This window comes from Drosophila bipectinata, chromosome 2L (assembly GCF_030179905.1).
Source record: "Drosophila bipectinata strain 14024-0381.07 chromosome 2L, DbipHiC1v2, whole genome shotgun sequence".
Classification (NCBI taxonomy): domain Eukaryota; kingdom Metazoa; phylum Arthropoda; class Insecta; order Diptera; family Drosophilidae; genus Drosophila; species Drosophila bipectinata.
Genome location: NC_091736.1, coordinates 18,693,634 through 18,713,503, shown reverse-complemented (window position 1 = coordinate 18,713,503; position 19,870 = coordinate 18,693,634). Strand labels below are relative to the sequence as shown.

At 52.2% G+C, this 19,870-nt stretch overlaps 4 protein-coding genes across 9 annotated transcripts; 3 read left to right on the top strand and 1 right to left on the bottom strand.

Annotated features, from left to right (window-relative positions):
- Positions 1-1,433: 1,433 nt before the first annotated feature.
- LOC108132351 (dynein cytoplasmic heavy chain beethoven) lies at positions 1,434-6,246 on the top strand. The gene is made up of 9 exons (XM_017251739.3): positions 1,434-1,470; positions 1,529-1,851; positions 2,094-2,178; positions 2,243-2,372; positions 2,428-2,888; positions 2,951-3,479; positions 3,541-3,964; positions 4,043-5,952; positions 6,009-6,246. The coding sequence occupies exons 1-9, from the start codon at positions 1,434-1,436 to the stop codon at positions 6,244-6,246; spliced, it is 4,137 nt and encodes a 1,378-aa protein (XP_017107228.3).
- Positions 6,219-8,700, top strand: LOC138925764 (cytoplasmic dynein 2 heavy chain 1-like). Its single transcript, XM_070277057.1, has 4 exons — positions 6,219-6,535; positions 6,591-7,277; positions 7,475-7,657; positions 7,804-8,700. Exons 1-4 carry the CDS (start codon positions 6,260-6,262, stop codon positions 8,698-8,700), a joined length of 2,043 nt encoding a protein of 680 aa, XP_070133158.1. The 5' UTR covers positions 6,219-6,259.
- Positions 8,701-8,716: 16 nt separating this feature from the next.
- On the bottom strand, positions 8,717-19,206 carry LOC108132352 (putative uncharacterized protein DDB_G0291608). 6 transcript variants are annotated; one of them, XM_017251740.3, is made up of 4 exons: positions 18,990-19,206; positions 13,211-13,468; positions 10,912-11,058; positions 8,717-10,660 (listed from the first exon to the last, which is right to left on the bottom strand). In XM_017251740.3, exons 1-4 carry the CDS (start codon positions 19,110-19,112, stop codon positions 9,485-9,487), a joined length of 1,704 nt encoding a protein of 567 aa, XP_017107229.1. In that variant the 5' UTR covers positions 19,113-19,206; the 3' UTR covers positions 8,717-9,484. The 6 variants fall into 6 exon arrangements, with proteins under 6 accessions (XP_017107229.1, XP_017107230.1, XP_017107231.1 ...); XM_017251741.3 differs by having other exon boundaries at positions 10,927-11,058; XM_017251742.3 differs by having other exon boundaries at positions 13,322-13,468.
- LOC138925720 (cytoplasmic dynein 2 heavy chain 1-like) lies at positions 11,336-13,204 on the top strand. Its single transcript, XM_070276856.1, has 6 exons — positions 11,336-11,340; positions 11,396-11,533; positions 11,590-12,526; positions 12,607-12,723; positions 12,819-12,932; positions 12,990-13,204. Exons 1-6 carry the CDS (start codon positions 11,336-11,338, stop codon positions 13,116-13,118), a joined length of 1,440 nt encoding a protein of 479 aa, XP_070132957.1. The 3' UTR covers positions 13,119-13,204.
- Positions 19,207-19,870: the final 664 nt, after the last annotated feature.

Sequence of the window (19,870 nt, the reverse complement as noted above, 5' to 3'; positions counted from 1 at the left end):
ATTCGAGTGTTGACAGTTCCCGGAGTTGAAGCACTCACTCCGGCATACTCCTCCGAAAAAAGGATGAAAAGGAAAACACCGCACTTTTTTAGGGGGCTAAGGGAATCCCTAGTTTTTGCCGGGAAACTTTGTTTGATTCCAAACACTAGGCAAGGGGAAAGGCAAACATTTCGGTTTTGGCTGCATCAAACACATGCAGACAGCTTGGGCGTTGGGCTCCGGCTTTGGCTTTTCTCGAAGCCACCCACTGAAACCACTCAAGCACCCGGCCTGCACCGGTTATTAAATTCTGTGAGCAGCTCCCTCGTGTCCTTTATGGGGATATGCGGTAGCCTAGCTCATAGTTTACCGACTAACTTGGCCTAACTAAATTTCGGAGAAACTTGGGGCGCAACTTGAATCCCAGGGCTCAACGAAAATGCGATTAGAAGTCACTGAAGTTCTGGCAAAGTCAGGGAGGGATATGTAAAATGAATGGTTAACAATTGAATAGGCAATGCAAATATCAAGGTAGCTAGAATACCTTTTGTTTAAAGAAGAAGCTATGATATATCCAACGCTTTAAAGCCTTTTTGGCTTTAAAGGAATCTCTTCAGACCCATTTAACCCCCAAGAAGTGTTTTAAAAACTGAATCTAATCCCAACGAGCACGTCAGAGTAGCAGCTGCCCCTCCAATATTGAGTTGTTACAGCTTTGGCAAAGTCATAAACCTGAATCCTGTCACTCCGTGTCGTGTCCTGTCTTCCGTGTGCTAAGTTTTCGGTTCCCGGTGTGTCCTTTGAGTCATCCCTCGTGTTCGTCGCACCTGTCCGGCAAAAGACACTATTTGTGCACGCCAGCACAATTCAATTAATGGACATTCAAATGATATAAACCTGCTGAGGCATTTTTAGTGCAGTCTCCCAGTCGAGTGCTCCGTTTCATTAGCACGAGCTGAGAGTGAACTGATGTAGTGCCAGGGGATGCATGAAAACTGGACAAAAGCAAACACAAGCCCCCTACAATCATACCCCACCCATTGCCACGTACAAGCCATGGCAACTGGAACACGTGTCAGTGGCCGAAAGGCAAACAACAGGTGCAAGGAAAAAAATAACACCCAACACAACAACCGACTTAGTAACAGAAACTAACTCACACCTAGAGAATAAAAGGGGTTGCTTTATTTTTAGATTTTAGTTATGGAAACAAAGTAATATTATTTGTAGAATCAGAGAAATCAGTTCCTAACTAAGAGTACTTATTTCACCCTAAACTAACCAACTATCCTTTTGCTGTGTAGAAATCCACCCCTGTAGGGCAACCTTGTACTTTGGTTGTCCCTGGCAACCTAAAAGGACAACAAATAGTTTGCTTCTCGAAAAAGTGAAAGAGTTTGCTTAAAACTGAAAGTTTACCAGAAGTGAAGTGGCTTGAAAAAACCTGAAACAAGATGACCCAGCGTACAAAATTCATAATAAATACCTCGGGTAAGGATTAAACTTCCTATCAAGTCCTAATGTATCAAGAACTTCACTATCCTATTAGTGGAATACTTCTCGGCCCGTTTGCCGGGCGCCGAGCTGGACGAACAGACGGCCATGATTTTGGAGTTCCTGGAACAGGAGGAACACACCGTCATATCGGCGGTGCACAGCAAATCGGATGGCAAAATCCGATTCCACCACCGCATACCCAATGAGGAGCTCTCCCTGCTTTTCTACAAGGTGCCTCAGGTGGGGCATCACAATCGGGAGGACGGAATGGCCTCGGAGCCCCTGCTTGGCATTTTAACCCTGGAAGGCGGAATGGTCAAGTCGATTTACAATTCCGTTTCCCGGGTATTCTCGCCCTCTGCAAATTCTGCCCGGGTAAGTTTGAAGCTGCATGTGTGAAGTCCAGTACCTGCGTAATTCCCTTACCCGCCTTAAAGTCCTTACGGGCTTCTCGCCGTTACACTGAGTGCAGTTTTAATCGCATTTGCGCATAATTCAATCCAGTCTGCAATTTCATTTTGTCAATTACACTTTCCCTCGCAAATTGGATGGTTTTTTTCAATATATTCATGTTGCTACCTAGGAATTTTTCTAACTACTTCTAACTCCACTTATAGAGAAACGAATATGGACCGGAGCTGAGTATGATTCTGGATAACCTGCATCAGAACTTGGGTTCCAGCTTGGGCTTGCCTCAGAGCGGTGGGTTTTCAGCTCATGTTTTCTTAATTAAATAGTATCCTACAAATCACTTTTTATTTTTAAGGAATCACAAGTCTGCGGGATGAAATAAAGTACTGGAAGCAGAAACTTGGCCAAAAGTCGAGCTCCCGTTTGGACCGCGAGGCGGCACAGGTATTCATTGGAGTCCTGGAGAACATCGAGAAGCAGATTAGGTAAGGAAACCATTCCTGTGTTTAACAATGGCCATATACTTACGATTTTCGACAGCACCATTGACGGAGCCAGTCCGAGCGGCACCATTGAGGAGTTCCTCGACCACGCCCACAGCAACCTGGACGAGCTTTGGCGGCTGCCCTACAACTATCCACAGCAAAGGATGACAGACCTCCTGGATATAATTGGAAAGACGCTTCTCGAAGTCTGCCTCGCGCAGTTGCTGGCCGAGGACATTTGGAGCCTGAACTCTAGCCACGTAAACAACCTGATGAGCCAGAGTATCGACACTGTGGATGCCTGGGTCCAGCTTTGCGACTCCTTGACACGGCTGTTCTGGCCGAACTACCTAAAGCATCCTTGGCTGGGAGATCCACACATCCCCAAGCGAGGCCAGCTGTTCAAGGAGCGTCTCAGTGAGATTCGTGGTATTAAGCAGTTGTATAAGCAGATAGCTACTCTGCTGGACGATGACGAGCTGCAGGAGATGTTTCAGGAACAGGCTCCGTTTACGGGTAACTGTCTATTCTGAAAATTTAAAGACATCATCAACCTTTTACCTTGCTTTCTTTTATAGACTTTAACATTTTCGACACATCCTCATTGGGTCAGTCCAAATGGCACAAGGCTCTGCAGCACTTTGAGCAGGTCCTGCAGCCAATTGACGAAAGAATCGCCGCCGCTCTCAAGGCCCAGTTGCACCATCACCTGAGCAACCCACGGCAGGTTATCTACATCTTCTCCAAGTACGAAACCCTCATCCAACGCCCGGCTGTTCTGGAGCTGCTCACCATCGAGCGAGAGCAGTTTCTTCAGTCGCTGCACATCCTGCTGCAGGACTTGCGCCAGGCCATGGTGGACTCCAATATGGAGCCGGATACAGGCCATCTCTCGGTTATTTGCAATGAGTGTCGCTGGCTGAAGGTTGTGCAGCACCAGATCCAGGAGATAGAGAAGGTGAGTCACCTGATCAGTGGCCGGGAAGGATTCGACAAGATCAACAAGGCGGTGCAGGAGATCAAGGAGGAGACAGAGTCGCTGCTGCGAACTAACTTTGAGATCTGGTCGGGTCAATGTCTGACGGCTGTGAAAAGTGGAGAACTAAGGTAAGAAGAAGCCTCTAAATATTACTTATACGTATAATAATTTACCCAACTTACATGACAGACTTCGCGACGACCAGGCGGTAGTAAAATTCGAAAAAGAAGGCCGCCAGCTAATGCGCGTGACCTTCAATCCAAAGCTTGTGACCTTTTGCCAGGATGTGCGAGAGTTTGAGAATTTGGGATATAACGTTCCTCTGGAACTGCGTTCCGCTGCCACCCATGCGGCCAAGTACATGTGCTACGCACGACGACTACAACAAATCGCGACATTTCACAACACCATAGGAGACAGGATGATTCCCTGCCAGCGTCCGATCATGCTGAAAAACGCCCTGGAACTGCAGCGACTAGTACAGAGCGAGACTGTGGCCTGGCAGGACGAGACCTCCGTCCAGCGCTACGTCGACATCCTGCAGGCGGCAGTCTCCAAGCTATCGGCGGACAACACACTTTTGGGCGGATATCACGAGCAGGCCAAGAGAACGGTGAGAAAACAATAGCTACAATTACACTTTTTAGAGTAACAGTTTTCATATAAATATATCCTCTTTTTTATCTTCCAGGTGGTTAAGCTTATGTCCACCGATCTGTTCACACAAAACCAGATCTGGAAGGACGAACTGCGGCATTTGCGCGAACTAGTGGCTACCCTGGAGCGCCAGGGATACACCCACCTGGATGCCTTTAAGCTCCACTGGGATCACCAGCTTTACAAGGTCCTGGAGTACCAGTATATACTGGGCCTCCTCGACATGAACAATAAGCTGCCGGACATACATGTAAAACTAATACTGCGACAACGCGAACTCGTCTACAGTCCTCCCGTAGAGGAGATCCGGGATCTGTACTTCAGCCAGCTGAGGAGGTTCATAGAGAGGCCCTGCAACTTCCACGGGCTCTCAGAACACAGCCAGGACCTGTTCAAGTCGATGGTCACCCTGAATAGCCATCACTTTGGGCCACTCTACAGAAGAGCCACGGAGTTGTTCGACAAGCTGGAGGACTTCAAAAGCATATGGCTGCCCTGGATCGCTCTGGGCTGCGTGGACGTGGAGCAGCTGTGTGGCATCCATCTGAACGAGGCTGGCGACTGGGACCGGAACTTCAAGGGCTGCAAGCACTTTAGTCAGCAACTCGCCAAGATCCAGCAGGCCGAGGAGTCCATCGACTGCATTGTAATCAACGTTCTGCCGCTGCGATCCGAGATAGAGATGATCAGCCGCCGTTACTGGGAGGCGCTGGCCAGCAGCTTGCGATCCTCAATCCTGGCGGACGTCAGTCTGATCCAGGAGTTCTTGCAGAGCGCTCTGCAGTTCCTACAAAACGTTCCCATGGATGAGGGCAGTATCAGTCAGTCGGGGATGAAGTACGAAAAGATAATGACCGAACTGCCGCAGATCGCCAATAACCTGGACGCTGTGCGAGGAAAGGACGCCTGCCTGGCTGGATGGTGCAAGGAAAGAGTCACCGCTCTCTCGGCGATCCTGCAGCAGTGGGAGCAGCTTCAGCCCCTGCTCGAAAACCACGCTGTTATCCTCCAGCGGCAGGTGGACATGATCAAGAACCAGGCAGAGACCCAGCTCCAGAACCTTAAGAACGAGGCGGAAAAGTTTCTGCTCCGCTGGGAGTCGACTATAGCTGAACTGGAGGCCAATGAGAATGCCGGCCTGGAGGTGTTCAAGGAGCGGCGTCTCCACTGGCAGCAGCTGCAGGAGAAGAAGAAGCAGCTTCTGGAGGAGTGCTCCAAGTTCAACATGGAGTTTCCGTCGGAGATGCTGCTGCCTTTCACGGAAATCGAGGATCAAATGGAGCGTCAGTCGAAGCAGTGGCAGGTCTACGACAGTTTCCTCACCGAGCTGCAGCCCATCCTCAAGGAGGAGTGGGCCATTTATCGCCGCCGCCCCTATGTCCTGAACGAGTTCATAGCCAAGTGGGAGGGCTCCGTCCACGCCTCCATTGACCTGCCCTCTAAGAGGATCCGTCAGCAGGTGGAGCAGCTGCAATCCTCTCTGCCGCTTCTCCAACAGCTCCAGTCGGATGCCTTGAGTGAGCGCCACTGGGCCAGGATCTTCCAGCTGCTGAACCACCAGCAGTCCAAGCCTCTGCACTCAATTCTCCTGCAGGACATTCTGCAGGACATGGAAGCACTGCAATCAGCAGCCTCAGAGATTGGGAACATCGTGCGCCAGGCTGCCAGCGAGCAGATTGTGAGGCAGGCTCTGATCGAACTGGACCAGTGGTCGGTGACTGCTCAGCTTAAGCTGATCACTCGAACGGATGCCTCCGGGCAGAGTGTGTCCCTCATCAAGGACTACCAGGAGGTGCTCAACAAGATCGGGGACAACCAGTCGTTGCTGCAGTCCGCCAAGAACTCGGCAGCCTTCGACAGCTTTTCGGATCAGGCGGAACTCTGGGAGAGCCGTCTGAATACTCTGGACGCTCTTCTCAGCAGCTTGAACCACTCCCAGAGGCGGTAGGATTTGCAGGATATGCATTATCCAATAACGAAATATCTAATCTTCTTTGCAGTTGGGTATACCTGGAGCCTGTTTTCGGGTCTGGAACACTGCAGCAGGAGCAGGCCTTGTTCAAGCGCATTGACAAAGACTTTCGGTTCGTGATGCGCGAAATAGAGCAGGACCCGCGAGTGACCTCGCTGACCAAGATCAACAACATAGCCACCATCGTGAACTCGCTGGAGACGCAGCTGGCCAGGTGCCAACAGAACCTGCTGAGCTACATAACTGTGAGTGCATTTTCGAATTAAAAATCCCTAATCCATGAATCTATTTCCGCAGGACAAGCGCAACTCGTTCCCACGCTTCTACTTCCTGGGCGACGACGATCTGCTCGAGCTGCTGGGCCAGGCAAGTAGGGACGCGGATGTCATCCAGCGGCACATCCGCAAGCTCTTCCCCGGCTGCCACAGTCTCAGCATCCGGCAGACGGGGGATAATCCTTCGGAAGGCCAAATTTACAGCATCATGGCGGTTCACAGTGCCGAGGGCGATGAGCTGAAACTGGGGCAGCCGGTGGAGATGAAAGGCGACATAGAGGTGAGTTGTTATCCTGATTAGTTTCTAGTCTCTAATAACTCCTCCTTACAATCAGCACTGGCTCAATCAACTGGTGACCGTCGTACAAGACACTCTTCGGGACCAAATCCATGAGTGCTATACTAGCACAACAGGAGGAAGCGACAACCTCACCGAGAAAATCCTGCAAAACTATGCCAGCCAGGTCCTGGCCACGGCCAGAGCACTTCACTTCACCCGCCAGACGGAGCAGGCCATAGGGGGCATGTCCCTGCCCAAGCTGCGACAACAATTAAAGGACGAAATCAACCACCTGGCCGCCATGAAACAGAGATCCCAGAGCGGCAGCCTCATCAGCATCAAGTTGAGGGCCCTCCTGCTCGACTTGGTGCACTACTCCGGCGTGGTGGAGCAGCTGCAGCAGAATAATGTGGTGCACACAACCGACTGGCACTGGCTGTGTCAACTCAGATACTACTTCGGCAGGGGGGACAGGACGTCCGGGGCGGCGGCTAATGCCAATCGACAAGTTTGCGTTCGCATGGTATACGCCGAATTTGAATACGCCTACGAGTTCCTGGGCCAGGCCAGCAAGCTGGTGCACACTAGGTTGACCCACAGGTGCTATCTCATCCTCACACAGGCCATGCACATGGGCCTCGGAGGTAATCCCTTTGGGCCCGCCGGCACCGGCAAGACGGAGTGCGTCAAAGCCCTGGGTGCCATGCTGGGTCGCCTGGTGTTGGTTTTCAATTGTGACGAGGTAAAAAATACTCCAAAAAATCGTCTTAAATTAAATACATACATGCTCTTTTCCTTAGTTTAAATAATAATATTTTTTGGTATATTATAATAACATTTGATTAGTTTTAGATTTAGTCCTTTAAAGCACTTCCATTCTTTCTCTGAGTGCATAGTAATCCCCCTGCTATTTGTCATTATGCAATGAATTGTTTGCAGAATGTAGACACCGAATCGATGAGCCTCATCCTCACCGGGTTGGCCCGTTGCGGAGCCTGGGGCTGCTTCGACGAGTTCAACCGGCTGCAGGAGGCCACCCTCTCATCCATCTCCATGCTAATCCAGCCCATCCAGAGTGCCCTCAAGGAGCGGTCAGGCAGTGTCCAGATTGGCGAGCGACAGGTGAGCAGGATGAGTTATGTTCTGGGAGGCAGGTGGAAATTGGGCAATCCCGGAATCATAAATTGCCTTCATTGGCAATTGAAGTGAAGGGCACTTTAATAGAAACCTTCTTTCTTAAATAAAGACACTAATCTCCTTCTCTCCAGGTGCAACTAAACCAACACTGTGGCATATTCGTGACCCTGAATCCGGCGGGAGCGGAGTACGGTGGCCGCCAAAAGCTGCCTGGAAATATTCAGGCCCTTTTCCGGCCCATCGTGATGCAGCAACCGGAGCCGGGGGAAATCGCCCGGGTTATGCTGTTCGTCGAGGGATTCGCTGCAGCGTCTGCCATTGCTTCCCGCATCGTGGAACTCTTCGATTTGTGCGGAAAGATGCTCTCCGCCCAGCGGCACTACGACTGGGGACTGCGGGAGCTAAAGACAGTGCTCCTGGTGTGCGGAGAGGGGCTTAGAGGGCGGCTGGCGGGCGAGGAGGCATCTGATTCCGATGCCAGTGCCGAGATGTCGGTGGTAGTCCAATGTCTGCGTGCCTCCACCATGTCCAAGTTAGCCCCCCAGGACGTCTTGCGATTTGAGATGCTGCTCCGGAATGTCTTCCCCGAGATTGGCAGTGCGTCCGCCCCAGAAACGGCTCTCCATCAGTCTCTGTCCGCCGCCTTCGGGCAGCTGGGACTCTGTCGGAGCGAGAGGCAAATGGAAAAGGCCCTCCAACTGCACGAGCAGCTACAGAAGCGGATGGGCGTGGTGGTGGTGGGCCCGCCGGGGTGCGGCAAGTCCACCGTCATGGCCCTCCTCCGACAGGCACTCAGCGGCCACCAGCAGCTCAGGGTGCACACGATTAGCCCGAAGTCCATGAGCCGCGTGCAGCTGCTGGGCCGCCTGGACGCGGACACGCGGCAGTGGCAGGACGGAGTACTCACCCACACGGCAGTGGTCGTCAACCAGGAGCCTCCGCACATGCATTCGTGGATCGTCTGCGACGGCAGCATCGACCCGGAGTGGATAGAGGCCCTTAACTCTGTTCTGGATGACAACAAGTGAGTAGAGATAGCACTAATTCACATTTTAGCAAGTTCTTGCTACTTATATTTCGCTCATGTTTGCGCATAAATTCGTATTAATTATTTGCGACTGCCTTACGTTATCATATCATATAGGTAGGTATACAGTTATCGCTATTTCGTAGTGTATATCGTGTCCTAAAACTGCAAGTATTGTATCTCTATCACTTAGCGACTAAACAAAATACGTACAGACCTAAAAAACAGAGAAATGCTGAAAACAACGGCGACGCTTAAAAAAAACATATAAACACATGACCGGGAAGCCCACTAAACTAACGTAATACGTGTGTACGGCATTTTACAAATGGCGCCTACTTAACAAATACATTTAAATACAGACACATACGCTCTGTATGTGTGAATGGATGAGTGTGTTGGGTGCGAAGGTGCGAGTGTGTGCGTATGAGAGGCTGGCACACATCCTTGGGAGTTGTGGGCTACAAAGAACTAGACTCAAGTCCTGAAAGTCCTGCCATTGCAATTGTTTCCTTTTTATCACAATAATATTAAATTTCAAAAATCCTTCAATTGCAAAGCGCCTTTCTCTAAAAAAATATCTGATACTCATTAATCTCAGTGAGTTCTAAACTCGATTGCATAAAATTAAAAAAAATACTTGAAGTTAAAATTAGAAAAGAAATCAAGGACTTAACGTTATTGTAGCTCAAGCGGTCACAACTCCCGGCATGTGTGCCCCAAACTATAGATGCAATTAGCTGGCTAGAGAGTTGAGCTTAGGACTAAAGGCGAGAGGTGCCCCCTCACTGCGGCGCATGTTGGAGCTGTGGCGGCGGCGCTGCTTGAGGTTGCTGCTGCTGGTGCGAGGCAGGTGGCGGGGGCGGCAGGGGTGGCAGCCCGACCGAGGGCGGCGGCGGCAGGACTGTGGATCGCATGTGCTGCATGTGCGCCTGCGGCGCCATGTGCTGGAACATGTTGCAGTGCTGCTGCTGTTGCAGGTGGTGCTGCTGCTGCTGTTGCTGCTGATGTTGGTGGGCACTGAAGTGATGCTGGGGCTGCTGCTGGGCGGGACTGACATCGGGCGCAGTTTGGAGAATGATTTCGGGCTCGAGGTTCAGAGCCAGATCGGCGTCCTCCTGCGATGGTTGCTGCTGTGGATTTCTCAGGGAGGCCAGAGCTGCCGCCTGCGCCGCCGCCATGGCCGAGGCGGACACTTCCTGGCCGTACTCCTGCTTGATTCCGTTGGGAGGTGGTCCTCCGTAGAGGGTGGCACTGAGGTTCTGGTGGAGGATCGGGTGGCACAGCTGCGGCATCAGCGTCACCCCCGTAATGGGCAGCGCGGGATGACCGAAGCTTCTGGGCGGATACAGCTGCTGCAGCTTGTTGAGCTGCTGCAGGTGCGACGCGTGGGCGGGTGGCGAGGCCAGCTGAGAGAGCGTACTGGAAGTCATCACCCGGTTCCGTTGGTGGGCCAGTTGATGACTCAGCTGCTGCTCGTGCAGATGCGTAGGCGGTGGTCGTTGTTGTTGCTGCTGAGGCTGATGCTGCTGCTGTTGTTGTTGTTGCTGCTGCTGTTGTTGCTGCAGCAACTGTTGCTGCTGCTGTTGCAACTGTTGCACTTGCTGCTGCAACTGCTGCACCTGCTGCTGCTGCTGTTGCGTGGGCTGTGGCAGTGGTTGCGTGGGCGGCACTCCCACCTCGGGCTTCACCATAGGCACTGGCGGTATCATCGCCGCAAACTCCGGCGGCAGCTGTCCCGGGTCCGTCACGAGAAGTCCCTTCTTGCGGTCCTTCCTGATCTTGTCCCGCAGCTTCTCCAGCTGCCTGAAGGCTTCGTTGGCCCTCCGGGCCTTCTTCCTGTCTCTGTCGCGCTCCTGCTCGAGCCTCCGGTACTCGGGATTCAGACGCTTCACCCGCTTCCTCTCTCGGTCCCGCTCCCGCTGGAGCATCTTCAGCCTCAGCTCCTCCTCGGGGGTCAGCTGCAATCGAAGAGGGGAAAACATATTAAAGCACATCGTTCCCAGCCACATCTACTGTGGGAGTTTGTCTAGTTTGGAGGGTTCGGAAAGTGTCAACAGTCCGGGGATAAGCTCAGCCCCTGCCCCCTAAGAACTCAAGGACCAGACCGGAAAGGGTGTGCTGGGGTGTGGGCGTGTCGGTGTGTCGTGTGTTTCGTGTTAGGGTGTGTGCATGTTCATAGTAATAATATAAAATATTGGAAAAATGCTACGTTAGCACGTCGTGCCTTCTTGCGGAATCGATCGCGCTCTCGCTCCATGCGCCGGTACTCGGGATTGAGGCGCTTTATCCTCTTCCGCTCGCGATCTCGCTCCCGCATGATGAACTTGTGGCGCGCCTCCTCCTCGGGGGACATCAGCTGAAATAACAGAGAGAGCGGTTGGTTGGCAATCGCAAATCGCAAACGGCAGTCGGCGGAATGGGTCGTGTCTGGATCGGGAAATAGGTGTCTGGATCTGGCATGGTCTTATGTAGCTTAGTGTGTCACCCTCTCATCTTGTCTTGAAACTTTCAGGCTCTTGACTCTACCATCTGGCTGGAGGATCCAATTCGGGAACAATGTAAACTTCATCTTTGAAACGGACGACGTGAGGCACGCCTCTCCGGCAACAATTTCCCGCATGGGAATCGTGAACATGAGGTTGGCAAATACTCATTCATTTTTTAAATAATACTATACCTCACACTTTTTAAAGTTACGACTGTTATCCTGACAAGGAGATACTTAAGCACGAGCTCTCGAAGGAGCCGTATTACGGGGACCTGCTCCAAAACTACGTGGACGGCAACTTTCAATATGCAGTTAACTGGTTGGAGAGTCAAGGACTATTGAGGTAATCCTCCCAGAAATGAAGCATACTAAATGTGTAACTACTCTACTGATTCACAGCCACCTTCCCGGGATCAACCGCATTCACTTCCTCCACTCCCTGCTTCTGCAAGTGCACGGCTCGAAATCCTTGGAGGAGTACGGAGCTGCCACCCTGAGGGCCCTCTTTGGGTACATGCCAAATGATCGCCAGAGGGAGTTCGCCCAACTATTCCTGAAGCACGCCAATCTCTACATCCCGAATCCCAACCACGCGGAACTGACCCACTACGACAGTCGGAGAAACGCCCTGGAGCAGTATCCCCTGGACGTACTGGAGACTCCCGAAAAGGGCTCTCAGTTGGTGGTGACAGCCTACGTGAAATCGTACTTGGAGATTTTGGAAACCCTGCTAAGTGCTCAGAGGAATCGCCTGCCACCCTTCATGCTCATTGGCCCGAGTGGCGCTGGGAAGACTCTGCTCCTGCAGAGGGCGGTGATGGAAAACTCCGGCTACCAACTGGTCACCATCAATTGTTCCACCCAACTGACGCCCAGCTATATCTTGCACGCCCTGAGGACGCACTGCGTCACCGTGAGCGGACTCAAGGGCCGGGAGTACCGTCCAAAGCAGGCCAGATTGGTCCTCTTCATGAAAAATTTGGACCTCTGTCAGCTGGACTCCTGGGGTGCGTGCGAGGTGGTGGAACTCCTGCTCCAATTGGTCCAAAGGGCGGGATTTTATGCCGAGAACCTCGAGTGGATTGGCGTAAATGGACTCCAAATCTGTGCGTCCATTAGCGGGAATCCGATGAAAATAGCACCGCGGTACTTTGCCATCAATCAGTTCGTGAGGGTGTCGCGGCCGACCAGCCAGGACATGCTCGAAATTGTCCAGCGCAGGCTGGAACCGCTCCTGGGCGAGCACTTCAGGGTGGTGGGCGGCAGGGGATCTGCGGGTGGCGGCGGAGTCAATTTGCAGCATGCCAGCGAGAGCCTGATGGAGTGCTTCGAGAAGGTTCGTACCACCAATTATGGCCCATTTTCGGGAATTTTCAGCATCCGAGGAGCTGCTAATTGACTTTGCCCCTATTCCAGCTGCAGGCCACTTTCACGGCCACTGGAGGGAGGCAGGCCCACTACCAGTTTAGCCCGAAGTGCATCATGAAGCTGCTGCACGACCTCGTTTTCTACCCCTCCTCCGATTTCAACGAGGTGTGTATTTTTCGCAAAAAACTTAGCTTGTTGAAAGCGCAAGGGCTTCCGGATATTATCTAGCACATATCCTCTCTAAACTATTTTCCTGACAGGCTCTTCACTGCGAGTTGTTGGGAATGTTCAAGGATCGGCTGATAAGTGAGGAGCACGTCCAGCAATTCGAGGCGATTCTCAAGCAGACAATGCGTAAATATTACGGAAAAGAGGTGACCTTTGATTAAAGTATTATAGCTGGGACATGGGTAATAAATTCAATTTTTTAGAAAGTATTTTTCGTGCCAAAGTCGCCAAAATCTCGGGGTCAACTGCGGTGTCTGAGCCACGACGAGTGGCTGGAGGAAGTTCAACGACAGGTTACAATATGCAGTGAGTATATTCGAAAGAATCAATGAAAACAGGATCTACTATCTTATTTTTGGAGACTGGAAAGCCATTATTCTACCACTTCTAAGGACAGACTTCCCGCTCTTTTTGAATGCCTCACCCCGAATGCTCCAGAGCTTAGGTTTAACTTGCCCTCCGGGATTTCCGTAGGTTCAAGACAAGAGGAAGGTCGGAGATGACAGTCGGGGGCAATCGGATTTTGGATAACTACACTGGGCCGGGGCGTCTGCTTTCGGAACCGATCCCGTTCCCGCTCCATCTGCCGGAACTCTGGATTCAGTCGCTTGATTCGCTTTCTTTCGCGGTCGCGCTCCCGCATGATGAACTTTTGTCGCGCCTCCTCCTCCGGGGTCATCCACTGAAAGTAGTTAGAAATGAAGGAAATTTAGTTAGAGAGTAGGCAGATTAACGAGATCCTTATTATCCTTATTGGGGAATAGATAATCCAACATTATCCTTTAACAGACACCGAGAGCTACAGCATCACAGCACCCATCACTGAAGAGCTACTGAATCACATTGCCAAAATAACTCGAGTCCTGTCCCGCAACGATGCCCACATGCTCTTCTTGGACGAGTCTGGAGGACGTCACCTGGATGCCATTTACGCAGCGGCCACCATGCAAGAGGCCAAGGTGATAACCCTTCAGGGAGGACCTTCCTACGACCTGTCCGAGTTCTACAACGACCTCAAGCTAGCCATGCAGACAGCTGCTCTGGAGCAGCAGACGAGCTACCTGGTCATCGAACACTGTTGGATAGGCTATGTCCCGGATATCTTGAAGCCCATTGAGGCCCTTCTGGAAGGAAGCGAAATTCTGGAACTGTTTGGCGATGATCTGGAGGCGGTGGCCAGTACTCTGAAGCAGGCAGCTCAGCTGGAGGGATACCAGGAGTCCTTGGGAGCATATTTCATGAAACGTAAGTCCCAGAATACTCCTTGATCTTTATTTAACGTTTACCACTCTGCAGGAGCACGTGAGAACCTGCACTTCGTCTTGGTTCTGGACCCTAGTAGCTTCAAAGTACAGGACTACTTCGAAACCTATCCTGCCCTGCACCGTCAGATGGATCTCTTGTACGTGAGAAGGGAGTCTCGGGAAACCCTCGCCATGCTTCCCAAGCAGTTCATCGAGCTGCTCAATGAGACACTATCCGGTGGTGGAAGTGGTCGCGGCAAGGTGCCCGTTTGCAGCCACTTTGCCGACATGTCGGAGGAACTGCCTCCGGATCAGCCCTCCCAGAGGTACTACCAGCTGATTCAAACCTACTTCCACATGTACAGCAATGCGGCCACTGAAATCGACCAACGACTGGGCAAGCTCCAGCTGGGCGTAGACAAGTTGGCCGCGGCCCATGCCCTGGTGGACACCCTGAAGTCCAATGCCGCCGCCCAGGAGCAGGCTCTGGGCGAGAAGCGGCAGCTGGCCAACGACGCCCTCGAAATGATTTCGGCGACCATGAGAAACGCCAACGATCAGAAGACCAGTATGCTGGAGCTGAAGCAGCAGACCCAGAGCAGCAGCGAGCAGCTGAAGCTGCGCCAGAAGGAAATCCAACAGGAGCTGGCGGAGGTGGAACCGATTCTGGCGGAAGCTAGCAACGCCGTGGGCCAGATCAAATCGGAGGCTCTGTCCGAAATCCGATCCCTCAGAGCTCCGCCCGAGGCGGTGAGGGACATTTTGGAAGGAGTCCTGCGCCTGATGGGCATTCGGGACACGTCCTGGAACAGCATGAAGACTTTCCTGGCCAAGAGGGGAGTCAAGGAGGACATACGGTCCCTGGATCCCGCCCGCATCAGTCCAGAAAACTGCGAGGCCGTGGAGAGGTTGCTTCAAGCCAAAGGAGACTCCTACGAGTCGAAGAACGCCAAGAGGGCTTCGGCGGCCGCTGCTCCCCTTGCAGCTTGGGTGAAGGCCAGTGTGCGGTACTCCCGGGTGATCCAGAGCATAAAGCCGCTGGAGCGGGAGCAGAATGAACTGCAGCGGAATCTCAATGCTGCCGAGGACGAGATGCAGCAGCTCGCCAGTGGCCTGGACGACGTGGACAAGCGAGTGAAGCAGTTGTCCGCCAAACTGCAGACCTACACCCAAGAGGCGGCGGTTTTGGAGCTCAAGCTCCAAGAAGCCAGCGGCAATCTGCAGGCCGCCGAGCTGTTGGTGGGAAAGCTGAGTGCGGAATACGCCACCTGGAGCGATCAGCTGGCGGAGCTGAAGAAGGCCCACAAAACCCTGGATGCAAAGACTCTGCTAATTGCCCTTGCAGTGAACTACTACGCCGGGTTGGGACTGGAACAAAGAAGGTGAGTTAAAGTTAAAGGATCTTTCATTGGATTTCTTACAAACTCTTTTTTTCGGCAGCTCCTCCCTCAAGCGTCTAGCGTCGGACTTTCACCTTCCATCCGACTTCGAGCTCCGGGGTGCCCTGCTTACGGAGCAGCAGCAGATCATATGGGAAAGCCAGGGACTGGCTCGCGATGCCCAGATCATTGAGAGCGCCGCTCTTCTCAGGGAGATGCTCACTCTGCCGTACGGATCTTGCCCCATCCCGTTGCTTCTGGATCCCACCCAGACAGCAGGCGAGTGGCTGATGGCATACTTGAAAGGAAGCGGCAGACCCTGCGAGCTCACCACCCACGGAAACGAGAGGCTGTCCTACCAACTGGAGCTGGCGGTACGTTTCGGCAAGACCCTTCTGGTCGCCGACTGCGAACAGTTGCGTCCGCCCATCCTGCAGCTCCTGCAGGGTCACATCTACGTGAGGTTCAACAAGAGGCAGTTGGCCATCGGCTCCAAGCTGGTGGATCTGCACGAGAGTTTCCAACTGGTCCTGATAAGCAAATCTCACCGCCTGGATCTGCCCGAAGAGCAACGAAGTCGCTTGAGCCTGCTGAGATTTACGGTGACAGCCGCTGGGCTGGCCGACCAGCTGATGTCCAAGTCTATAGTCTTGAAAAACGCAGAGCTGGAGCAGCAAAGAATTCAGCTTCTCCAGAAGGAGGGAGATCTGCTGAAGCAGCGGACGGATATGCAGGACAAGCTCCTGGAGCAACTGTCCAGGTCAGAGGGAGACATCCTCCGCAACGACCAACTTCTGGCCAGCCTGAATGAGGTCAAGCAAAGCAGCGCCCAGATAGAGGAGGCTCTCAAGCAGAGCGGGGAAATCAAGGCCACTTTGCTTTCCCAATTCGGATCCTTGAAGGAGCTGTGCACCAAAGCGTCTGGATTTTACGCCGGGCTCACCAAAGGATACGACTTGTCGGCTCTGGTTTACATAGAACTATTCCTGGGAGCTCTGTCGAAGAACCAGCGCGAGGAATCCAAGGTATATGAGCTCCTGGTGAGGAGTGTTTACCTCAATCTGGCCAGAGCCACGTCCAGGGAGAGCCAACTGTCCCTTTCCCTTTGGGTCTGCCATCAGGCGTATCCGGAGAAGCTGAACGCCAGGGAGTGGGACCTGTTCGTGAACAATTTCATGGGCAGCTCAGATGGCAGCATGCTCTTGAACCAAATGGGAAAGCTGCCCGACTGTATGACCAAGGACGCCCAGTTGAAGCTGGCCATGTTGCTGCAGTTCTTCCCGGACCTCCGAGGAAAACTCCAGCTGGACAAGGATTACATCTGGCGGGGATTCATCGAGGCCCAAGCGGATGATGTGCTGCGTAAGTTGGACAACAAATTATTCAGAAATTCTTGTTTTTACCGATTACTCTTCCACACTTACAGCTCCTTTGGGTCCCAGCTTCCAGCGAGTGCTCATTGCCCAGATTTTCAGGCCCGACCTGATGCTGCAGCAACTGCGAAAAGTGACCAGCGATCTTCTGGGCGTTTCCCCCGAGGCCTCCACCCAGCCTTCGGTGGAGCAGTTGCTGCAGCAAAGCAGCTGCGACCGCCCCATTCTCATGATTAGTCAGGCGGAGACCGATCCCACCACGGAACTCAGGAAGTGGGCCAATCAGAAGTACAGGGAAATGGCCATCGGCAAGGGCTCGGAAAAGAGAGTGCTCACCGAGATGCGGCAGGCAGCCTTGGATGGCCACTGGCTGTGCGTAAAGAACGTCCACCTGGTGCCAGAGTTCCTAACTCAGATGATGAGGGAGCTGTCTGAGATGCAAAAGTCGAAGGAGTTCCGTTTGTGGTTGTTGTGCGAGACCACGCAAGGATTCTCCGAGTCTGCGGTCTTTAAGTGCCTCAAGGTGCGCTACGAGCAGCCCAAGGGCCTCAAGCAGATTGTCCTCCGGCTCTTGCAGAACTACGCCGCCGAACAGGATCAAAACGTGAAGAACCAACCGAAGAACCTAAAGATGCGGCTGGTATACTTCATTCTCACGGCGGTTCTGCAGCAGAGGCGGCAGTTCATACCCCAGGGGTGGTCCAAGTACTACGAGTTCGGGGAGGCGGACCTCAAGGCTGCCCTGGGCATCCTCAAATGGATGGATCAGCAGCTGAACTCCAGCAAATGCGACTGGCTGCTCTTGCAGCGTCTGAGCGAAGCCCTAGCCTACGGAGGAAGGATCAACAACCACAGAGACCTGGAGATTCTGGGCTGCTACCTGAATCAGTTTTGCTCCCCTGATGTCTTGAGCAGCAGGTGGTCCCCGCTGGGATTACCCCTCTCTATACCCACGAGCCACCAAATACAGGACTACTACGCGGCCCTGGAGAAGCTTCCCGATCTGGACGAGCCCAGCATGTACGGCCTGGCCAGCCAAGCGCAGCAGCAGCGGGAGATCGAGCAGGCCAAGCGGGTGATCAAGGAGCTGAGGAGCCTGCACTACGGCAGGGGCTCCGATCTGTCTCCTGGAGTGGCCAAAGAAGGTGCCGCCGACAACCTCAAGGATCGCCAGAAACTTGAACACCAAATCAAGCCTCTGCTGAATCTCTGGCGGAAACTGGCGGGATCCTGCACGATCCTGCAGACCCTCAAAGAGGCCACGTCGGATCCTGGCGAGTCCCCCTGGGCCCTGTTTGTATTGGCGGAACTAAAATTGGGGGGCGACTTGTACCACACTGTCCACCAGACCCTCTCCCAGATGCACGCCTGGCTGAAGGACGCCCAAGATGTGGACGCTGCCACGCTCAGAGCTTTGGCGGAGCAGCAGGTGAGAATGGGAGAGATCCCTGTGTGAAACACAAAACTCATCTCGAAGCATTTCAGATTCCTGCCAGCTGGCTGAAACTTTGGTGCGGTCCTGGCAGCTCCAGTGCGGTGGACTTTCTGAGAGCTCTGATAGTCCGTGCCCAGGCTGCCGAGCAGAGATATCGGGAGCAAGTGCATCTGGAGTTCGGCGAGGAGGTTAATCTCTCCCAGGTCTTCAATTGCGAGAATCTGCTTGCCTGCCTGAAGTTGTTGCAATCTCGAAAGCTCAGTGTTTCCTCCGAACGTCTGGAGCTAAGAACTTTGCAGAATAGACAGGAGGATGGATCAGTGATCCTTAAACTGGCACCACTAAAGGTGAGTTCTGAGATTCAAAAAGGACAGGAAACCCCTATTCTGGATGCTAGATTTTTATTTTTACAAAAATTAATGTAGATTTCTTTATGGTTAGTCCGTATAATTTAGGACCCTAGTGGTACTTTCTTTGGATTATTATTCTTCCATGTTTATTCTTCACTATATAGTCTCCACTCACTATATAATATCAGACAAACTAAACAGTATCTCATAGGAATACAAAAATAGTCACGAATCCTTCAACTTGCACAGCTATGAGAACGAGGAACCTCCAATCAATTGCCAATTGTACATTGGCTGTCTGATCCTTGGGGCTATCTATTTCCTGCTGTTTTTGTGGGGTCCCCAGTGAGTCCTCCTGCCACCACCCCCCTTCTCCACCTCTTTCACGGTGGCTTCTGGGCGTCTGTCTTTGTGTCTCTTACCTTCCCCATTTTGGCCATAAAGTGCGTCTCCATGCCCGGCCGTCTGTCGCTCACTGCTATCGGCTGTCCTATGCTGTCGGCCTCCATTTTCAGGCTCCCGTTCACCGCATCGATATTCAACATTTATTCGGCAGGCCGTTCTTCTTGGTTTTTTTCACGCTTGTCTTTTTTGTTTTCATTTGATTGACATTCCGGCACAGCAGAGTTGCCAGATTGATGTTGAGAACATATCGATATCGAATGATAACATTCTGTTAAGAGCTGCAGTGCTGTTAGGCGCGGGGTGCTTGGTATTTTCTGACCAACCACTTAACAGTCATACTAAATGTTAAGAAGATTTCAAACTCCGCTAGATGGCGCTGTTCTTAACCCATGATTGAAAATATTTTTAAATTTTTTTTGAAAACCTTAATATATTGCTCATGCGCACTGTTTCTCGACATTAAACCTTTCATTCCAGATTGATGGCGCTAAGAGTGGACAGGAAAAGTCGAACCCATTCTACATTACGTACAAAACCAAGGAGGAAAATAGCCAGGCTGCTCCTAGTTCCTCGAAATTTGGAAAAAACTCGTTGTATCCTTCAGAGAAGAGCGAATCGAATCCGAAACTGCCTTTGTATTCCCGAAGCAGCAGGGACAAGCTAATATGCCATCTTAATGTGGATAATGTTTCGGGGACATCGGAACAAATCCTGCTAGCCGGCACAGCTTTAATCGTCGAGGATTACTAATATCAAGTCCAATGAATATTGTATTACATAAATATTTTGAAACTAATAAACATTTTAAGGCTAACTTAACAATGCTTTAGGAAATTACCAGTTGCCAGCCACAATTCAAAAGCCAACGGATCATTAAACATTCAAGCCCAGGACTCGT

Bases quoted from the DNA above. Each gene is read 5' to 3' on its own strand.
- LOC138925720 (XM_070276856.1), top strand. The intron at 12,527-12,606 runs GTTCGTACCACC...CCCCTATTCCAG, and splicing joins TGATGGAGTGCTTCGAGAAG to CTGCAGGCCACTTTCACGGC. The intron at 12,724-12,818 runs GTGTGTATTTTT...TTTTCCTGACAG, and splicing joins CCTCCTCCGATTTCAACGAG to GCTCTTCACTGCGAGTTGTT.
- LOC108132351 (XM_017251739.3), top strand. From the start codon at position 1,434: ATGACCCAGCGTACAAAATTCATAATAAATACCTCGG. The intron at 2,889-2,950 runs GTAACTGTCTAT...TTTCTTTTATAG, and splicing joins GGAACAGGCTCCGTTTACGG to ACTTTAACATTTTCGACACA. The intron at 5,953-6,008 runs GTAGGATTTGCA...TCTTCTTTGCAG, and splicing joins TTGAACCACTCCCAGAGGCG to TTGGGTATACCTGGAGCCTG.
- LOC138925764 (XM_070277057.1), top strand. From the start codon at position 6,260: ATGAATCTATTTCCGCAGGACAAGCGCAACTCGTTCCCACGCTTCTAC. The intron at 6,536-6,590 runs GTGAGTTGTTAT...CCTTACAATCAG, and splicing joins AGATGAAAGGCGACATAGAG to CACTGGCTCAATCAACTGGT. The intron at 7,278-7,474 runs GTAAAAAATACT...AATTGTTTGCAG, and splicing joins TGGTTTTCAATTGTGACGAG to AATGTAGACACCGAATCGAT.
- LOC108132352 (XM_017251740.3), bottom strand. From the start codon at position 19,112: ATGTTGAATATCGATGCGGTGAACGGGAGCCTGAAAATGGAGGCCGAC. The intron at 11,059-13,210 runs GTGAGGCATTCA...CTGTTATTTCAG, and splicing joins TAAGCTCTGGAGCATTCGGG to CTGATGTCCCCCGAGGAGGA. The intron at 10,661-10,911 runs GTAGCATTTTTC...CTTCGATTGCAG, and splicing joins AGAAGGCACGACGTGCTAAC to CTGACCCCCGAGGAGGAGCT.